General features: G+C 32.3%; 1 protein-coding gene across 1 annotated transcript in view; it reads left to right on the top strand.

Moving 5' to 3' along the window:
- The window catches only part of LOC126880021 (uncharacterized), a 69,955-nt gene extending 55,405 nt beyond the window's left edge, over positions 1–14,550 (top strand). Inside the window, exons 6-8 of the mRNA XM_050643546.1 lie at positions 2,274–2,486; positions 5,697–5,894; positions 11,580–14,550. Of these exons, the coding sequence (XP_050499503.1) occupies positions 2,274–2,486; positions 5,697–5,894; positions 11,580–11,764 (596 nt within the window). The 3' untranslated portion in view covers positions 11,765–14,550. The remainder of the gene's footprint in view (positions 1–2,273; positions 2,487–5,696; positions 5,895–11,579) is intronic.
- The last annotated feature ends 5,869 nt before the right edge of the window (positions 14,551–20,419 follow it).

Here is a 20,419-nt window from a genome sequence, read left to right as displayed (position 1 = left end):
ACCGTAACTTTTTATTTTTTATCCTAGAAAGTTGCTTAAAAAATAATTTTGTAGGTTTTTACAGGATCTATAAGCCTATTAATACTAGATATTTTTAAAGTTCTCAGTCGCAAAAAGAGGTGACTTTGATAGGGTTGGTCAAGGTGGTTTTTTCATGTTATTACAAGTTTTAATTTTCAATAGCTCACTCAATTTTTGCCGTAGAAAAAATTTTTTCAAAACCAAGTTCTTGGGAATTTAATCAGCTACAATTTCATATTTAAACATTTTTTCGAATATCTGATGCTTATCTTGGTATTCCGAAGAAAAGGCCATTGTTTTCCAAACTACAAAAATTCGTTATTCGCTTTTAACTCCATTTTTTAAAAACTAATCATTCTAAGCCTGTCAAACTTCTAGAAACTATTAATAAACATATATAAAAAAGACCAAATAAGGTCAATGACTAATTCTAATTAGGGTGGTGATTGGGGGGTTGCTTGCGATCACTTTTTTGCTGAAAAAAATAGGGACTGACATTCTTTTCATTATAAGTCACTTAATTTTTGAGCCAGATACTTTTTTTTTATTTCTGGAGATAGATATTTTTAAGTACTTTAAATTAGTTTGAATAAGTTGTCCTTGAAAAATGCATAGTTTTCCAGTCTTTTGACTTTGAAACTACCATATTTAGCATTTAACGAAGAAAGGCCAACATATAGTAAAGTATAGCTCGATTACTATTGGTATTAAAGAAAATTTTAAAAAACGGTTTTGTGTATTTTTTCAAAAGGTACATTTTTGTTAAGTGAAATTGTTTAGATAAAACGAACACTTTTGGAGTTATTAGCAGAAAGCTTATTAAAATCATTGATTTTTTCGATAAAAAATTAACACTTTCGAAAGCCAATAAATCGAAAACCATCAATTTTATCAAAAAAATGTATAGAACGTTTTTTGCTTAAAATGAACGTTTTAACCAACTTTTGTGATTAAAATATAATTAAAAATTTCCACCCCCGAGATGGGGTGGTAACCACCCCCATGGTAAAAGCGCCTTTCAGCATGATATAGATTTTGATCCTTGGACTATCCACTACTTATTCTCAAATTTTCAAGCAAATCGATCCATTCTGTAAAAATTGCGAGGTTTTGTCCTATTGTAAGCTTCATTACTTGGACTATTAGAGTATTGAAGTGCTACGTCTGGTCCGTTTTGTTCTATGAATGTGAAACCTGGACATCACAAATAAAAAATCTTATTAAATTAGAAGCGTTCGAGTTGTGGTGTTACCGTCGCATGCTCAGAATCCCGTGGACAGCACATATATCTAACAAACGTGTGCTGGAGACCATTCAAAAAGAGCGACAACTGATTAACATCATAAAAATAAGAAAGGTTCAGTACTTCGGTCATATCATGAGAGGACCTATATACTGATATTTTTTATAATATATTAGAGCATGTATAAAGTATACCTATGATTGAGCAGCACAAAAGGATTAAGACAAGGATATTCTTTATCTCCAACTCAGAAAGCATTAAACGGCTGAAGAATAAAATGCACAAGGATGGGAATAGAACTTGGGACAAGTACTTAACAAATATTTTTTTCGCAGACGGTGAACTGATTATGACCAATGACGAGGAAGACATGAATTATATGATTCGAAAGTTAATCGAGAATACGAAGACTGGGGGTTCACCATCAACATTAACAACCGGAATATCTTAGAATTGAGAATGAAAAAAGATATGACAATCTACAAGTCAGTTTTAGAACCAGTTTTGAGGTAAAGATTTGAATGTTGGCAAATGACGATGAAAAAGAAAAAAAAAACTGGAAGTAGTAGAAATGGACCATCTAAGAAGAGCATGTCAGTTATCCAGACTTAAGCACATCCCAAATGACGAAATAAGAAGAAGAATAGGAAGGATTTACAATACTGTAGATACAATAGAATCCGAATAACTTTTATAGTACCTACGAGCATGTAATGCGAAGAAATATGATGACCAAAAGAATGAACGATGGCCAGAATAGGCCTTCAACTATATTTTATGGAGAAGTAATACTATATATAAGGAGAAGAGTAGGACCAGAATCGGAATGGGGAGAAGGAATCAGAGGAATAATCACATATATAGTCATAAATGCTGAGAAATGGACCGACCGAAAAGGTGGAGATCGTGTAGGTGGAGGTGGACTGTAGGACACCCGTAAATTATATAGTTATCTATTGATATTAGTATTGTCAAATTTTTTTGTTAAGTTTGTTTTGTTTCTGTTTAGGTTGGTGGTTGTTTGCTGTAACAATTGTCATAGGTTCCATTGGTGTCGTGGTTGGTGGAGTAGTATCGGATAAAATTGTCGCCAAAATGGGCATCCGTTCAAGATGTGTAGTTTTGGCAGTTAGTCAAATCGTAGCTACACCTTTTGCCTTTGGCAGTGTCTACTGTACTCCGGTTGGAGCTATGATTACTCTAGGCATTTCCTACTTTTTCGGTAAGTAAATTATAATTGAAACAATTAAAACAACGAGAAGTCTAAAAAACCGAAGATCTAAAACTTCTAACGTTGGAACCAAAATTCAAAATTATTTCGTGGAATTTTGCTTACTAGACCGTTGGTTTTTGTTTTGATTCAGAGCAGACCGTGGTCGTTCTGAAGATCCCAATAGGATGAAACGTACGTAAACGCATGGTGGTTGTCTCTGAAACAAAATATAGTTATTTTCCTAACTAGTGCGGAAAGTCATACTTTTCCGCACGCGATTGCAGTTTGCCGAACGCCGCGAAGCGGAGTTCGGCAAGCAATCGAGTGCGGAAAAGAGACTTTCCGCAAGAGTTGGGAACAATATTTTTTCTACGAGCTTTTAAAAAATGACCAAATCTTAATCAATTAATTGAATTGAAATATAACGCTAATAAGTTATAATAATCCCGAATTAAAGTCAATGCGGTGCCTAAATACCTGTTGTGCAGTAATGAATGGTGTATATCAATACAGGTTTAAATATTTTAAAGTCTTATAGTCCAGAAGGCCACTGCGCATCCGCTAGGAAAAATATTCTAATTCGGATTTTTTGCACAATCTTATTCAAAAAGGACCCCTTTTAACAAATTTGCATGTTGCCAGGACCAAAAGTTGGTCAAAAAATTTTTAAACGTTTTTTTTGTTTTTTTCCTAAAATTATTTTTTTTTGCATGAAATAAATGTTTTTTAGCTTTTCTTGATCATTCCAAAAAGAAAAGGTCTTTAGTGACTTTTCTCTAAAGTTAATAGTTTTTGATATATAAGCGATTAAAAACTGAAAAATTGCGAAATCGGCCATTTTTAACCCTCAAAAACTATGTGAAAAACTGAAAATTTGAATGCTGCCAATGTAGGTAGATATTCGTTAAACATCGATTGATGAAATCCCGAAGAGTTTTTTGCAATACAATATTCAAAACTCCTTTGTTTTTTAATTGCTTATCAAGCGTGCGCGACACTATTTTCCACCGTTGCATGTGTATGCAGTATGGTGCAAATGAAAGGAATAAATTCGTTATTTCGTAAACGGGCGACTTTAAGGAAAAATCCCGAAACAGGTCGATTTTTATTTTTAAGTTATGATATTGTGATATATATGGTATACTAGTGACATCATCACTCTGTGCGTGATGACGTAATCGATGATGTTTTTAAATGAGAATTGGGGTCGTGTGCTAGCTCATTTGAAAGGTTCTTCAATTCTATTTAGGAATATAAACATTTACATAATTATTTATACAGGGTGTCCAATAATTTAATTTTTTTGGCAATTTGCCAAATGATTTAATTTATTAAAAATTTTTTGTACACCCTGTATAAATAATTGTGTACATGTTTATATTACTGAATAGAGAATTGAAGAACCTTTCAAATGAGCCAGCACACGACCCGTATTCTCATTTAAAAAAATCATCGATTACGTCATCACGCCCAGATTGATGACGTCACTAGTATACCATATAATATGTCACAATATCATAACTTAAAAATGAAAATCGACCTGTTTCGGAATTTTTCCTTAAAGTTGCCGGTTTACGAAATAACGAATTTAATCCTTTTATTTGCACCATACTGCTTACACATGCAACGGTGGAAAATAGTGTCGCGCACGCTTGATTAGCAATTAAAAAACAAAGGAGTTTTGAATATTGTATTGCAAAAAACTCTTCGGGATTTCATCAATCGATGTTTAAGTAATATCTACCTACCTTGGTAACATTCAAATTTTCAGTTTTTCACATAGTTTTTGAGGGTTAAAAATGGCCGATTTCGCAATTTTTCAATTTTTAATCGCTTATATGTCAAAAATTATCAACTTAAGAGAAAAGTTACTAAAGACCTTTTCTGTTTGGAATGATCCAAAAAACCTAAAAAAAAATTGTTCCATGCAAAAAAATAATTTTAGGACACAAACAAAAAAAACGTTTAAAAAATGTTTGACCAACTTTTGGTCCTGGCAACATGCAAATTTGTTAAAAGGGGTCCTTTTTGAGTAAAATTGTGCAAAAAATCCGAATTAGAATATTTTTCCTAGCGGATGCGCAGTGGCTTTCTGGACTATTAGCAACGATGTCAAACAAAGCAATTATTGTCAAAAAGCACGTCACACACTTTAAAATTTCCACGCATCTTTTCTTATAGTAGGGGAGCAAAGTATGCTAAATGTGCAGTCACTCGAGCGTTATGGGGACCTATTGGGTTGTGAAGAGTAGGTCCTAAAACCAAAAAAATTTAAGTAAAGTATTCCATTTTGGTGGGCGCTTGCCTTTTTTAATTTAATTTTTCATTTACAACAATCGTTTTTTCCGATTATAACGCCATCTATCTATAATTCAAAAAATGTTTCGAATAAAAGTTACTTATTTTTACGTAAGAAATCCAAATGTGCAATAAAAAATGGGGCTCCTATTTAAGATTTTAAAGTAACCCCCCACCCCAACTCCGTGGGGGGTCGTGTTTGGTGCCATTCGATAGATTTTTCAAAAATATTGAATAAGTGTATTTTACAGTTTTTACTTTATTAAATTTACCCCCCACTTCTCTCCGTGGAAAGTCGTGTTTGGTATCATTCGATAGATTTTTAAAAAATATTGAGCACGTATTTTTTAGTTTTTCGATCTGTCATTAATTTCGCGAAATATTCGCTTTTTTCTTGTGAAATTTTGGGACTCGCCCATTTCCTTACGCCCGGCTGAAATCGTCAGATTTTTGATATACACTCTCTTGCATGTACTTAACTTACCTTATCTTAATCTGACAATTTCGAGTTTTTTTAAGGATAGATTTTTTTTCGCGTCTCCCTCAACGAACTCCCCTGTGTTAAGAGCCAATATATGGTAGAGGTACATCTGTAGGGTACCAGGTTTCTCCCCATATGCTAATCTGATGCGCTCGAGTAACTGCAAAAATCCCCGCTTGGGCTCCCCTATCATTACGAATTTTAAAATAATTAAGTGATTTAGATGGCATCAAGTGACGAAGAACTACCCCCATCTATTCTCGACGTTATCAATAATCTTGATCTGTTACCGGAAAAATATGTATGTAAATTCAGTGCGGAAAAGTAATGCGGAAAATCAATGCGGAAAAGTAGACTTTTTTGCACTCTCGTAGGAAAAAATATTAACTGTCTTTAATTTTCAAACATTTAAATTTATTTTATTAATAAATACTTTTCAGCTGAAATGTGGTTTGGAATTCTTTTTGCCATGGTCGTAGAGATTGTTCCGTTACATGTAAGATCAACGACTATTGGAGTATTCCTTTTCGTCATGAATAACATTGGAGGAAATCTTCCTATTGCGGTGGAACCTGTTTCTAAATCTATAGGATATAGGGAGAGTCTATTCGTGTTCTACGTTGGAGCCTACGCCTTCAGTAAGTATCCAATAACTTCCCAACTAGTATCAAAATATAAATTCTCACTTATCAACGTCAACACAAAGTCATAAACAATGACAATAATTGGACTATCACTTTATGTTAAAAATAGTTATCCTTTTCTCACAATAATCGTTTTTCTGGGTAGAAAAATGCATGAGCGAGAGAGAAGATGACTCTGTGCTTAATGCGCCGGTTTAATGGGCATGTATGATTCCATGCCCAAATCATCTCGATATGTCGATAACATTATTCTCAGAACAGACGTACCTATTAGGAGAAGTTAGAGAGCTAGAGTTATGGTGCAACAACTACAGCAAGTTACACAGAGAGTCAGTTTAAAGATAAATTATGGAAGAAGAAAAATGATGATCAATCTCGTCACATACCTTGAAAATTCTGCTGAAAATTATCCACTCCAGAATACACGCTAAACTGGAGCTAGATTTTAGTGACACTCAATATGGGTTCCGCAATGGTATGAGTACCATAGATGCATTATTCTCCTTCAACGTACTGACACAGAGAACTTTCGATGTTAACCGTCCTCTTTACGTCTGTTTTATAGACTACAATAAAGCGTTTGATAAAGTAAAACATGATCGACTCATGGAAATTCTAAAAACTAAAAACTAATAACACACCTCTATTACAATCAGCGAGCAATAGTAAGAATTGAAAAAGAAACATCTGAAAAAATGGAAATAAAGAGAGGAGTCAGGCAAGACTTCATACTATCACCTCTATTATTTAACGCTTATTCTGAAGAGGTAATGCGAGAAACTCTGGAAGATGAAACAGTCGGCATAAGAGTAAATGGAGTCTTAGTTAACAATATCAGATATGCAAATGATAGAGTAATAATAGCCGATAGTTTACAAGAACTGCAAAGACTCATGAGTAAAATAGTAAGGTGTAGTAGGGAGTAGGTACGGACTCTCTCTCAATATCAAAAAGACAAAGTTTATGAAAATTAGTAAAAACAACCATAATACTAACGATATCTTGACAGTAGAGGGCCAACAGATCGAAAGAGTAAAAAAGTACACTTACCTAGGAACACTTATAACAGAAAATAATGACTACACTGCAGAAATCAAAGTCAGAATCGAAAAAGCAAGTTCTAATTTTATGAAAATGAAAAAGGTCCTATGTAGCAAAGATTTAACATTAGCTCTTAAAGTACGCCTAACAAAATGTTACGTATACAGTGTACTATACTATGGAGTGAAATCATGGACGTTAAATGTAGAGAGAATGAGACGACTTAACGCCTTTGAAATATGGACCTATAAAAGAATTATGAGGGTTTCCTGGGCAGATAGAGTGACGAACAATGAAGTACTGAGAAGAATAGGTAAAGAGAACGAAGTTGAACTTACAATTAAAGAAAGGAAACTACAGTATCTCTACAAGTATGGCATCCTGCTACTCATAATACAAGGAAAGATAGATGGCAGAAGAAGCATCGGAAGAAGACGAATTTCATGGTTGAAGAACCTGAGAGAACGGTTTGGATGCAGCTCAAAACAACTATTTAGAGCTACTGCCTCAAAAATTAAAATAGCTATGATGATTGCCAACCTCCGTAGCGGAGATGGCACCTGAAGAAGAAGAAGAAAAATCGTCTCCAGTGAGCTAATATAAATCGACACATTACCCATAGAACTTGTGAAAAAATATGTAACACGAGACAACGAAACATATGAAATACTCAGAAGAATAAGTTTAAGTTGGGCTGCATTCAGAAAACTGGAAGGCGTATTTAACCCGGCAATGGTCGCTAGGCAGGTTGTTGCGCGAGTGGTCGCGCGTGAGATTTTCTCTCACATATCCAACTTTTGCCTTTACAAAATTTAACAAAAAAGATGAAGTTTCTTCAACGATAAAGCCATTTGCTTTAAAAAGACACGACGTTTTCCTGTTTTATTATTATTATCTTTATATAAAATGTGACTATTGATACCGCCAATATTTAACATTGAAAAATATATGGTAAGTGACCATCTAAAACTAACCCGTGCAAGAGAATATAAGATTTTCATATCATCGACCACATCCACGGCGCCTTTTATTACATCAAAAAAGCATATTATTTTAGGTTTTAAGGGGAAAAATAAAATTATTTTTTATACACAGTTGGTGACGCCGGTGGTGACTTGATGAGAGAATCTCTCACATGAAGCGCACTGACTCAACAATATGGTGATACTAAGAAAACCGAGTCACTGTCTGAGCGGACGAGTCTATTAGATTGTCGAGGGAGGATAGTTAGGAGACTAGAAGGAACTACAGCGCGTATAATTTCCCAGAAAAAAAGTTGTGCGCAATTTTCTGAAACCGTGAGATAAAATCTCATATAGCGACCACTGGCGGGTTAAAAGAAACATCCCAATCCATTTAAAAAGGAGAGCTTTTAACCAGTGCTCTTTACCAGTCCTCATATATGGGGCAAAAACCTTAACTCTCATAAAAACATGCAAAGATCAGTGTTTGGAATAAGCTTAAGAAATAGAGTAAGAAACAAGGAAGTTCATAAACGAACCGGAGTGGAAGATATTTTCGAACGTATTACAAGGCAAAAATTGAGATGGGCGAGACATGTTGCAAGAATGACAGACGACAGATGGATAAAAAAGTTGCTTGAGTGGAGACTACGGACAGACAAGCGAAGTGAAGCTCCCCAACGCGATGGGACTAATTGGATAGCAGAGGTGCAAAACAGAAGAAGATGGAAATAACTGGTAAATAACGATGATTGGATACAATGATGTATAAAAATCAAATACAGCAGTATGCAAAAAGGGTCTTAGTTGCGTATCTTCTCTATTATTAGTCCAATCATGACGTACAGCGCGGCGCCTCAAATAATAGGATTTATAGTCTGGGCTGATTATCGGAGAATAGGACATTTTTGGAAAAAGTTATTTACCAGCAATTTTATTGCTGGAATCGAATCTTATGATTGTATATATTAATAATATAGATATGCAAAGTCCGCAGATAGTGTGCTACTTTTTTTATAAACAAAATGGCGCCCGAAAATCGTGTTTTTTTCAATTTTTGCTCTATACCTCCAAAGATTTTAACTTTAGACAAAAAACACCCAAATAAAAATTCACCGCAATTAAATTCTGCATAGAGACGTGTTTTTTCCGGTTTACTTCGACGAAAAATTTCCCCGGAAAGAGCGGGGTTTTCCAACAAAATCTTTAATTTTCAACTAAACTTTTAGATAAGTAATTCTTTATCAACAATTAAATAACTTGGTATCGTAAAAGCCCTTTCCGTATATATTATATTCCAGAAGCCGATGGAAATTGAATGAACAGTTTAGCAAAAATTGAAATGTTAAATTAAAAATTTACGGTCGTTATAATAACGACAATAATTATGATACATAAGAATAACTATGATTTTTTCATAAAAAGACACTATACCTATCTAATGCACTTTACAGAATTGAAATTGGACTGTTTAAGCGGCCTCAGGAATATTTTAAAATTATAAACAATTTTTTGGTTTATAAACAAATAGAATATTTCGGGAAATATTAAACTAAATTAAATTGTGAAAACGGTATTCGAAAGACAGTGACAGGACGCTTCTTTTAAAAGAAAAAACTTTTAATTATGACGAGTAGTTCCTGAGATACAACCGGTCAAAGTTGACCGAAATTTACGGCAAAGATATAAACAATAGGATCATAATTTTCAAACCATCACCGTTTTATTTTTATCCTCTTTCTCCACACCAAGTTTCATATCTTTAAAATCCTCATAACATATATTATTATAATAAAAACTATCGATAATACGTGTGAAAATTGCCAAAAATAGCAAAATTCCAATCAAAAATTAGGTTGGAGAAAATGTAACCCTCAAAGTTCAAAATCGGTATACGTTAAAAAAATGCATTTTCTCGGCTTCCCATGGAACAGTTTCATTCTTTTTTGTTCCCAAGTAACTCGAGTAGAGCCATCGAACTAACGCATTATTAAATGTCAAACTTGCTTTTCTTTTGTTATAATAAATTAATTTATTTATTATAACACAATATTTTAATTTGTTTAAATAAAAATTGTTTAAATTATTATACAGCTTTCAAATGAGAATATTTATGTTTTTAACTTTAAAAGGTACACTTGTAGTAAGTTTATCTAAAAAAAGCCTACAACTGGAAAAAATATGTAATTTTCTGTTCTTACAAATAAATTAATCTATTATAACAAAACAAAAGCAAGTTTGACATTTAATAATGCGTTGGTTCGATGGCTCTACTCGAGTTTTTAGGGAACAAAAAAAGAATGAAGGAAATTGCTCCATGGGAAGCCGATAAAATGCATTTTGTTAACGTATACCGATTTTGAACTTTGAGGGTTACATTTTCTTCAACCTAATTTTTGATTGGAATTTTGCTATTTTTGGCAATTTTCACACGTATTATCGATAGTTTTTATTATAATAATATATGTTATGAGGATTTTAAAGATATGAAAATTCGTGTGGAGAAAGAGGACAAAAATAAAAAGGTGATGGTTTGAAAATTATGATCCTATTGTTTATATCTTTGCCGTAAATTCCTGTCAAATTTTACCGGTTGTATCTCAGGAACCACTCGTCACAATTAAACGTTTTTTCTTTTAAAAGAAGCGTCCTGCCACTGTCTTTCGAATACCGTTTTCACAATTTAATTTAGTTTAATATTTCCCCAAATATTCTATTTGTTTATAAACCAAAAAATTGTTTATAATTTTAAAATATTCCTGAGGCCGCTTAAATATTCCAATTTCAATTCTGTAAAGTGCATTAGATAGGTATAGTGTCTTTTTATGAAAAAATCATAGTTATTATTATGCATCATAATTATTGTCGTTATTATAGTGACCGTAAATTTTTAATTAACATTTTAATTGTTGCTAAACTGTTCATTCAATTTCCATAGACTTCTGGAATTATAATATATACGGAAAGGGCTTTTACGTTACCAAGTTATTTAATTATTGATTAACAACTACTTATCTAAAAGTTTAGTTGAAAATTAAAGATTTTGTTGGAAAAACCCGCTTTTTCCGGGGAAAGTTTTCGTCGAAGTAAATCGAAAAAAACACGTCTCTATGCAGAATTTAATTGCGGTGAATTTTTATTTGAGTGTTTTTGGTCTAAAGTTAAAATCTTTGGAGTTATAGAGCAAAAATTGAAAAAACACGATTTTCGGGCGCCATTTTGTTTATAAAAAAAGTAGCACACTATCTGCGGACTTTGCATATCTATATTATTAATATATACAATAATAAGATTCGATTCCAGCAATAAAATTGCCGGTAAATAACTTTTCCTTGTATTTTGCTAATTAGCCCAGAGTATTAACAAATATAATACGATGGTAGAGATAAATGAAACATGACTGCTTGTGATAATGCCTTAAAATAATAGCAATAAAACTGCTTAACGCACTGAGGTGTGCTACATATCACGTGATAGGATTAAACGAATAGAATATAAATACCTAAATGTCTACACATACGAAACAAGCTCCAACGTCCACTGTTCGACATAGGTTTTCCGTTCACTGCATACGCTCACTGCTCTCTGACGGCCTCTGTTCAAATATTCAGTTAATCTCTTGTAGGTTTACATATTATTTGACCATAGTTTTTTGATAAATATTTATACTGTTTAGGTTCAATTTTGTTCCTTCTTACGACGTTCCTTATGGAAGGACCAAAGAAACCGGAACCCACTCCACCAAAGAACTTAACTGGACACGACAACGTGGTATTCACAGGGGATGACGTACATATTCCCACAATTACATCATTAGTGAGAAACACCAAAGCTATGGAAAGAGAGAACAACCGACTTTAGTCATATGTATTACTAAAATAATGTTTTTTATTAAGTACTAAGTTAAAAAATTTTGTATAAGAGTTTTTAGGCCTGGATCCCGCGTACCAACGAAAAGTTGATTAATAGCAAGCTGAAAATGTATTAATAGCTTAACGGTGTCTAGTCGGACAAACTTGGTTGCACGAGAACACTGGAACAGGGATGGTTGCACGAGAACACTGGAACAGGGAAAGTTTTAATTGTGGAACGTGTCATCCTGACAAGTTTATGATCGTGAACATTAGCAGGTTGTTTTTAAGTTTATTCAATAGCAAACTTTTTATAATTAGTACGTTTTTTAAAGGTAAAATATTGCAAAACCTCTAAATTTTAAACAACCGCTTGCATTGACATTAAATTTGGCATACACATAGCTAACAAGTCAAAGAAAAAAAGTGATGTTGTGCCGATGTGTGCTTTTGCCCTAGTGGTGAGTTTTTTGTAACGTTTTTTCACCAAGTTAATACTTTTCGAGTTATTTGCGGGTGAATATGTTAATTTTTCTACAAAATAACCACGTTTTCAGACGGCTTTTCGCAAATAACTCAAAAAGTAAGTATTTGGTCGAAAAAAAAAAATTCTTATCAAAAATATAGCACGTAAAAATGTGAAAAACATGGTGTATATTTTAGGTCACTATACCTAGAAGAAGCAGAGTTATAGCTAATGAAAAATAGGTTAATATTCGTCAAATTCCAAATCGAATATTTTAACGTGCCATAACCAAAAAACGAAGCACTTTTTTGGGGAAAACTCATTTTAACTTTTTGATAGTGTTTAAAAAATGCTTATTTTTGTTTTTTTTTAAATTTTTTAGCATCAAAAGTAAACAAGTTGTGCTCAAAATAAAGTTGGTCCCTTTTTTGGGTAAGAAATCAAGAAAATTACCCCCTAATTAGCATTTCAAATGAACTTAATTGTTACCACTTCACAAGTGTTTTAATCTCGTATATATTGATCATATGATCTGTAAGTTTCATCGGTTCAAAGTCCTTATTTTTGAAAGAGCTGTAGTTAAAAGGGCTTGAACGAGTCACTTATCATGAGTGTATGCAAATTTGGAAACACCGAATCTTAACCAATTTTTGTTTTACAGAAAAACAAAAAAATACAAAATATTCAGAAAAGTAAAGACGACTTTTCTTTGTTTAAGGTTTTTTGTATCTCTAACAATTTTTAAAGTATTTTGAAAAAACCATTTTTTTTCAAAATTAAAATTTTTCAAAATTTTATTTTAAAACCAAATTTTTTCAAAAATAAGCACATTGAATCGATAAAACTTACAGATCATATAAACACAACATAAGTAAAGTAATTTGTGAAGCGGTATCGATTAATTTCATTTAAGTTGCTAATTAGGGGTGATCTTCCTGATTTTTTTTGCCAAAAAAAAAGGGACCAACTTTATTTTGAGCGTAACTTGCTTACATTTTTGATGCTAGAATTTTTTTATAAAAACAGAAATAAAGCTTTTTTTAAACACTTTAAGAAAGTTGTAATATGTTTTCCCCAAGAATGCTTCATTATTTGGATATTTCACATTGAATTATTCTATTTGGAATTTTTCGAATATGAACCTATTTTTCATTAGCTATAACTCTGTTTTTGCTAGGTATAGAGACCTAATATACAGGGTGGAGCAGATAAAGGGCCTATTAGAAATATCTCGAGAACTCAAAGTAAGAAAATTATGAAAATCGGAAAACAGGGGTTTTGAGGTGTGAACTATTTAATGAAAATATTTCGGTCTCTTTGCTACTTCCGGTTATACCGGAAGTTGGTTGTAACTTCGTTTTTTTTAATGGGACACCCTGTATATTTTTACATTTTTGGATTCTCCTTGATTTCTTTTTTCTTAAAATATAAGTTTTTGTAATATTATACAGGGGTGGCTAAAAGATAATTACGTTTTTTTATTAATTTCGTAGAAAAATGCACACCCTGTAGAATTGTAGTAGTTTGACATAATAAACTCTGTTTATATTCAAATGATTTTTAATATTGTCTACTATGTTAAGAATTATTGGTATAGTTAAATTTTTCCTTTTTTGTATACAGGGTTGGTCGAAACTCAGAATGAGTATTTTCTGAATTTTTCTTAAATGGAACACCCTGTATGTTAGCATTGTAATGAAATGTTATTTTAGGATACTTTTTAATTTCTTAAGCAATCCCTATACCTAGCTGCTTCAATTTGTGAGTTATTGGTGATTCAAGCCAAACAGGAATTGCAACACAAAATACCTAAAATTGTATTAGGTTGGCCGTAAAAATATTCAATCACAAATAATTTTTCGGAAATAAATACATACTAATTGAGACTGATACTTAAAATTGCCAATAATGGTTGAGCTATCAAAATATCTACGTAGTTAAGATTGTTGGTGCGATTAACAATTAAGCACAAATTAAAGCAGTTGGGTATAGGGAATGCTTAAGAAATTAAAAAGTACCATAAAATACCATTTCATTACAATACTAAAATATAGTGTGTTCCATTTAAGAAAACTCAGAAAATACACATTCCGAGTTTCGACCCACCCTGTATACTAAAATTCAAAATTTAGCTATACTAATAATTGGTAACAATAGTAGACCATATTAAAAATCATTTGAACATATAAGGGGATTTTGATAAAAAACTACTACAATTCTACAGGGTGTAAATTTTGCTACGAAATTAATAAAAAAACGTAATTATCTTTTAATCTACTCTATATAATATTACAAAACCTTATATTTTAAGAAATAAGAAATCGAGGAGAATCCAAAAACGTAAAAATATATAGGGTGTCCCATTTAAAAAAACGAAGTTACAATCAACTTCCGGTATAACTGGAAGTAGCAAAGATACCAAAATATTTTCAGTAAATAGTTCACACCTCAAAACTCCTATATTCCAATTTTCATAATTTTCTTTACTTTAGTTCTCGAGATATTTCTAATAGGCCCTTTAGCTGCCTCACCCTATATCAACGTTTTTTTTTGCTAAGAATATTTTTTCGACATAATGCTTATTGTTTGAATTATTTGCTAAAAACCGTCTAAAAACGTGGTTATTTTGTTGAAAAATGAACATATTCACTTGTAAATAACTCGAAAAGTATTGATTTTGTGAAAAAACTCTAGAGGAAAAGTTGCTTAAAATTAGTCAATTTATCCATTTCGGGACTTATCTTGGACATATATTTTTTCACCCCCGAGATGGGGTGAAACTCACCCACAGGGCAAAAGCACACATCGGCACCATATCACTTTTTTTCTTTGACATGTTAGTTATGCGTGTGCCAAATGTCATGCCAATCCAAGCGGTTTTTTAAAATTTACAGCAAAAACCGTGAAATAATGTAGGTACTAAATACATAATATGAAAAAATGTTGTCCGACAAATTTGGGCATTTTGATAAGTCCGACATGTAGAATATGTTAAATGACAGGAACTATATTGGTGGTAAATAGCAGTCCGATTTTTGCATGAGAGTTTAATGAAAGGCTAACAAATCAATTGGAAGTTCTGTCCGACAAAATACATGGGACGTTTTAACATAATAAAATTAAAAAAAGTCAAAAAGTAAATTCGTACAGGTTAAAACAAATGTTATATCAAAGTTTAGGTGGGTACAAAAGATATTTTCAAGAAAGTATCCAAATCATACAAGGGGATCATTGTTTAAAAAATTAAAAAGGGGTAATTTTTGCAAAAAATATACTTTTTTAACTGCTGAGGTAATTCACTTATTAATGAAGGTCTATGGGATTTTTTTCTGCAAAGTTGAAGGGTAAATCTTTCACATAAGACTTACTAAATTAAATTTGACCCCCTATTTATTTAAATAATTGTACATAAAACTTTAAAAACAAATTTGCAAAAAATTATTTTTAGCGTTTTAAATAAGCACTATAAAATATCTTATTTTACAGACTAAGTTGCGCTATGTTATCAGTATTAAGCAAAAAAAAATTGGTCCAAAAATATTTAATATTTTTTGAGATAATGAATTTGTTTTTAAATGTTACTATATTTTATATTGCAAAAACGCGGTTGTTTCCAAATAAATATATTTTCGATAAATGTATTGATTAATTCAAATTTCAATTAAACTCCCCCCTAAAATGTCATTTGAAAATTATTCAAATTTGTTTATAATTTTTTTTTGTAATAACGTCGCGGGGATTAAGTATTTTGAAATGTCGTTTCGATAATTAAGTTCCTGGGAATTTCTTACTAAATAACAAAATTTTTTTGTCGTTTTTTCTTCTTCTTTTTTTTCTTGGAGTTACATTACTACGGGCCCTTTTAGGGTTAAATTTTATTAAGAATATTAAATCTCTGAGCTGTAGATTCTAGACCTAAAAATATTAAGATTTAACTAAAATCTCTTAAATAAAATGTGGCTACTTACTGAGTTACAGGGTGTTTTATTTAAAAATTTAAAAATTATTGTTACGAAGTACTTTAAAACTATTTGACGTATCCTTATCATACTTTGCAGAAAATGTGGCTATTATACACCCTACTAAATTGTGATTAATAAACGTTTCTAGCTAGTGCCAAAGGCGTACAACAGGGGATAGTGAATGATTGACCCTTCCCAAATTCTACGCCACTGAGTGAATTACTATTTTAGCGAAATTTTTCGATTCTCCAATATTTTGTATGTAAATAACTTTATTGGTATTGATAAAGCCATCAGTTTGGGAGATATTGGAAGTTTAAAATGAATGAATGAATGAATCAAAATAACTATGCCGTTTCATTTTTAACGTCCAATATCTCGAAAACTAATGTCTTAATCGTTACCAGTAAAGAGTATATTATTTACACAGAAAGTACTAATCGAAAAATTTCGCTAAAATAGTAATTCCCTCAGTGGCGTAGAATTTGGGAAGGGTCAACCATTAACTATCCCCTGTCGTACGCCTCTGGTAGTAGCTAGAAACTTTTATTTATCACAATTTAGTAGACTGTATAGTACATACACTTTCTGCCAAGTATGATAAGGATACGTCAAATAGTTTGAAAGTAATTGGTAAAAATAATTTTTAAATTTTGAAATAAAACACCCTGCAACTCAGTAAGTAGCCACATTTTATTTAAGTAGCCACATTAAATTTGAATTTATCAATACATTTATCAAAAATATACATAAAAATAAAAATAATAAGATTTAATACAGGTGAATATTTCTTTGGCAACAACCGCGTTTTTGCAATAGAAAATAGAGTAACATTTAATAAACAAATTCAATATCTCAAAAAATATTAAATATTTTTGGACCAATTTTTTTTTTGCTTAATACTGATAACATAGTGCAACTTAGTCTGTAAAATAAGATATTTTATAGTGCTTATTTAAAACGCTAAAAATAATTTTTTGAAAATTTGTTTTTAAAGATTTATATACAATTTTTTAAATAAATAGGGGGTCAAATTTAATTTAGTAAGACTTATGTGAAAGACTTGCTCTTCAACTTCGGAGGAAAAAGTCCCATAGATCTTCATTGGTAATTGAATGACCTCAGCAGTTAAAAAAATATTTCTTTTGCAAAAATGACCCCTTTTTAATTATTTAAATAATGATCCCCTTGTATGATTTGGATACTTTCTTGAAAATATCTTTTGTACCCACCTAAACTTTGATATAAAATTTGTTTCAACCTGTACGAATTTACATTTTGATTTACATGTAGTGTAATTTTATTTTACTAGACTATTTTGGTAATCTGACGTTCGACACCTATAACCTGTTCCACAATTAAAACTTCTCCTGTTCCAGTGTTCTCGTACATCAAAGATTGTCCGAGTAGACACCGTTAAGCTATTGACAAATTTTCAGCTTGCTATTAATAAACTTTTTTTGGTACGTGGGATCCAGGCTTATTTGCCATTCGCTAATTTTAATAAGAACGCATTCAATTGCATTTTAGAATGCAGCATAATTTATTCAATCAAATTGAGTACAGATAAAAGTTTTCGGATATGATTTCATTTGACTTTCAAAAACTGTTGAGTAATTTTAAAATAACAGACGTAAATATTCTAATAAAGAGATTTACAGAAACAATCTTTCAAAGAGAAAATGCTCGGACACTGCTCTATACATCATCTTGATTAAAGAAAGAAAGTCTGAAAAATATTGAAGTAATTACTCATTTACTGAAATGTATCTCCGTGTAAAATCAAATAATTCATACGAAATGGCAACATAACTTTTTAAACTTTACTCTTTTTACTCAGGACATTTAGCACTAAAAACACCGGAATAAATCTTAGAGACTTGCAACTGTTTGCATTGTGTTCAGGATGATGCCAAGAAAAAAGTATACTATAGAAAAATGGGTTCTTCTTCTTGTAGCCTATCCGTTTCGGATGTTGTAAAAAAAAAGATTTGTAGTGGTTGTGTTGAACTACGTACGTAGATTTTTCATCCAGGAAATCCTTCGTCTTCCTGGTCCTCGCTTTCCTTCTACTTTTCCCTGCAAGATTAGTTGCAGCAGTCCATATCTTTCACTGTTCCTCATGATGTCACCGAGGTATTCGATTTTGGCTGTTTTTATTTTGATTAACAGCTCTTTTTCTTTTTGCATTCTCATCAAAACACCCTCATTAGTAATGTGGTCGGTATAAGATATCTTCAAGATTCGACGATAAAGCCACATTTCAAAAGCTTCAATTTTCTTGCAGGTGGCGTTTGTGAGAGTCCACGACTCAACTCCGTACAAAAGTATAGAAAAGATATAACATCGAATTAATCTGACTTTTATGGGTATCGACAAATCATAACATTTGAATAATTTTGCCATTTTTTGAAATGCAGATCTTGCTTTCTCTATCCTACATTCAATTTCTATGGAATGGTCCCAATTTTCATTGACGTTCGCATCAAGGTAGGTGTATGTTTTTACTCTTTCTATTTGTTGACCATTTACAATGATTCGTGCAAAGTGCTGTTCATTCTTAGAGATCATCATACATTTTGTTTTCTTAGTGTTTAGTGAAAGTCCGTATCTCTGACTGACTTCTGCGATTCTGTTCAGTAACTCCTGGAGGGCTTCAGAACTGTCAGCGAATACCACAGTGTCGTCTGCGTATCTTATGTTATTGATACATTCTCCGTTAATTCGAATTCCGGCTTCAACTTCATGCTGCTTGAAACTGCTTCTTGAAAGATTTCCTCAGAGTAGATGTTAAACAGCAGTGGGGATAGTATACATCCCTGACGGACCCCACGTTTGATTTTGATATCGTCGGATTCTCCTGCCTCTGTCCGGATAGATGATGTTTGATTCCAGTACAGATTGCTGATAATCCTTAAATCACAGGTGTTTATTCCAATATTGGTTAATATCTCCATCAGCTTGTCGTGCTTTACTGTATCGTTCGCTTTACGGTAATCAATGAAACATGCATAAATATTGGAATTTTTCGTCTCTACATCGTTGAAATAGCACTTGTATACTAAATAGAGCCTCTCTTGTACCCACTGCATTTCGAAAACCAAACTGTGTTCGGCTAGATGATGTTTGATTCCAGTACAGATTGCTGATAATCCTTAAATCACAGGTGTTTATTCCAATATTGGTTAATATCTCCATCAGCTTGTCGTGCTTTACTGTATCGTTCGCTTTACGGTAATCAATGAAACATGCATAAATATTGGAATTTTTCGTCTCTACATCGTTGAAATAGCACTTGTATACTAAATAGAGCCTCTCTTGTACCCACTGCATTTCGAAAACCAAACTGTGTTCGGCTGATTTTTTCTTCGCACAGTCTATATTATATCCTTTGATGTATAATTTTTAGAAATAATTGTAATATGTGGCGCATTAAGCTGATGCGATGGTTCGGAAATCACTGCAGTATACAGTTTTTGTTTTCTTTGGTAAAGCAATAAACGTAGACTTAAACCATGCTCTTGGTATTACTCCGCTTAAATATATGTCGTTAAATACTTCGGTTAGGCGTTGAGTACAGTAGGTGTTAAATAGTTTTATAAGTTCAGCATATGCATTGTCAGGTCCAGGAGCTTTGCCATCTTTTAGTTGTGATATTGCTCTTTCCACTTCATCTGATGTGATTGGTAAGTGGTCATCACATATGTAGGATGGAGGTTGTTCAGATCTAGTATCATCAAAGAGTTCCTGTATGTATTTTGTCCATATGCAGATTTCTTGATTTCTGTCTGTGGTGATATTCCCCTGTTGGTATCGCAATTTGCTAGCTGTGTTGGATTTCTAAAGACCAGCTGCTTGTTTCACCTTTTTATGCATGTAAAACGTATTATGTTTTTGTTCTAACGACTCTATCTCTTCGCACTGTGATTTTAACCAATTTTCTTTGGACTTTCGTATTTCAGTTCTTATTTGTCTCTGAATCGTGTTGTACATTATTTTGTCGTTTTTTGATTTTCTTCTTTCTTCCATAAGTTGTAGTATATTGTCATTCATCCAACTTTTTCTTATATCTTTCTTTTCTGTTAGATGTTCTTCTCTGAAAAATGGGTTAAAATGCATAATTCCATTTTAAAGTGCATAAAATGCACCAAAAGTGCAAAAAACGTCAAAATAAGCATATTAAGGGTCAAATTTTGTTACTCGGGGATTTTTGGGGTCTCTGAACATGACTACGCCA

This window comes from Diabrotica virgifera, chromosome 2 (genome assembly GCF_917563875.1).
Source record: "Diabrotica virgifera virgifera chromosome 2, PGI_DIABVI_V3a".
Taxonomy (NCBI): domain Eukaryota; kingdom Metazoa; phylum Arthropoda; class Insecta; order Coleoptera; family Chrysomelidae; genus Diabrotica; species Diabrotica virgifera.
Note: the sequence above shows the minus strand (reverse complement) of the source record. Positions and strands in the feature narration are given on the sequence as shown.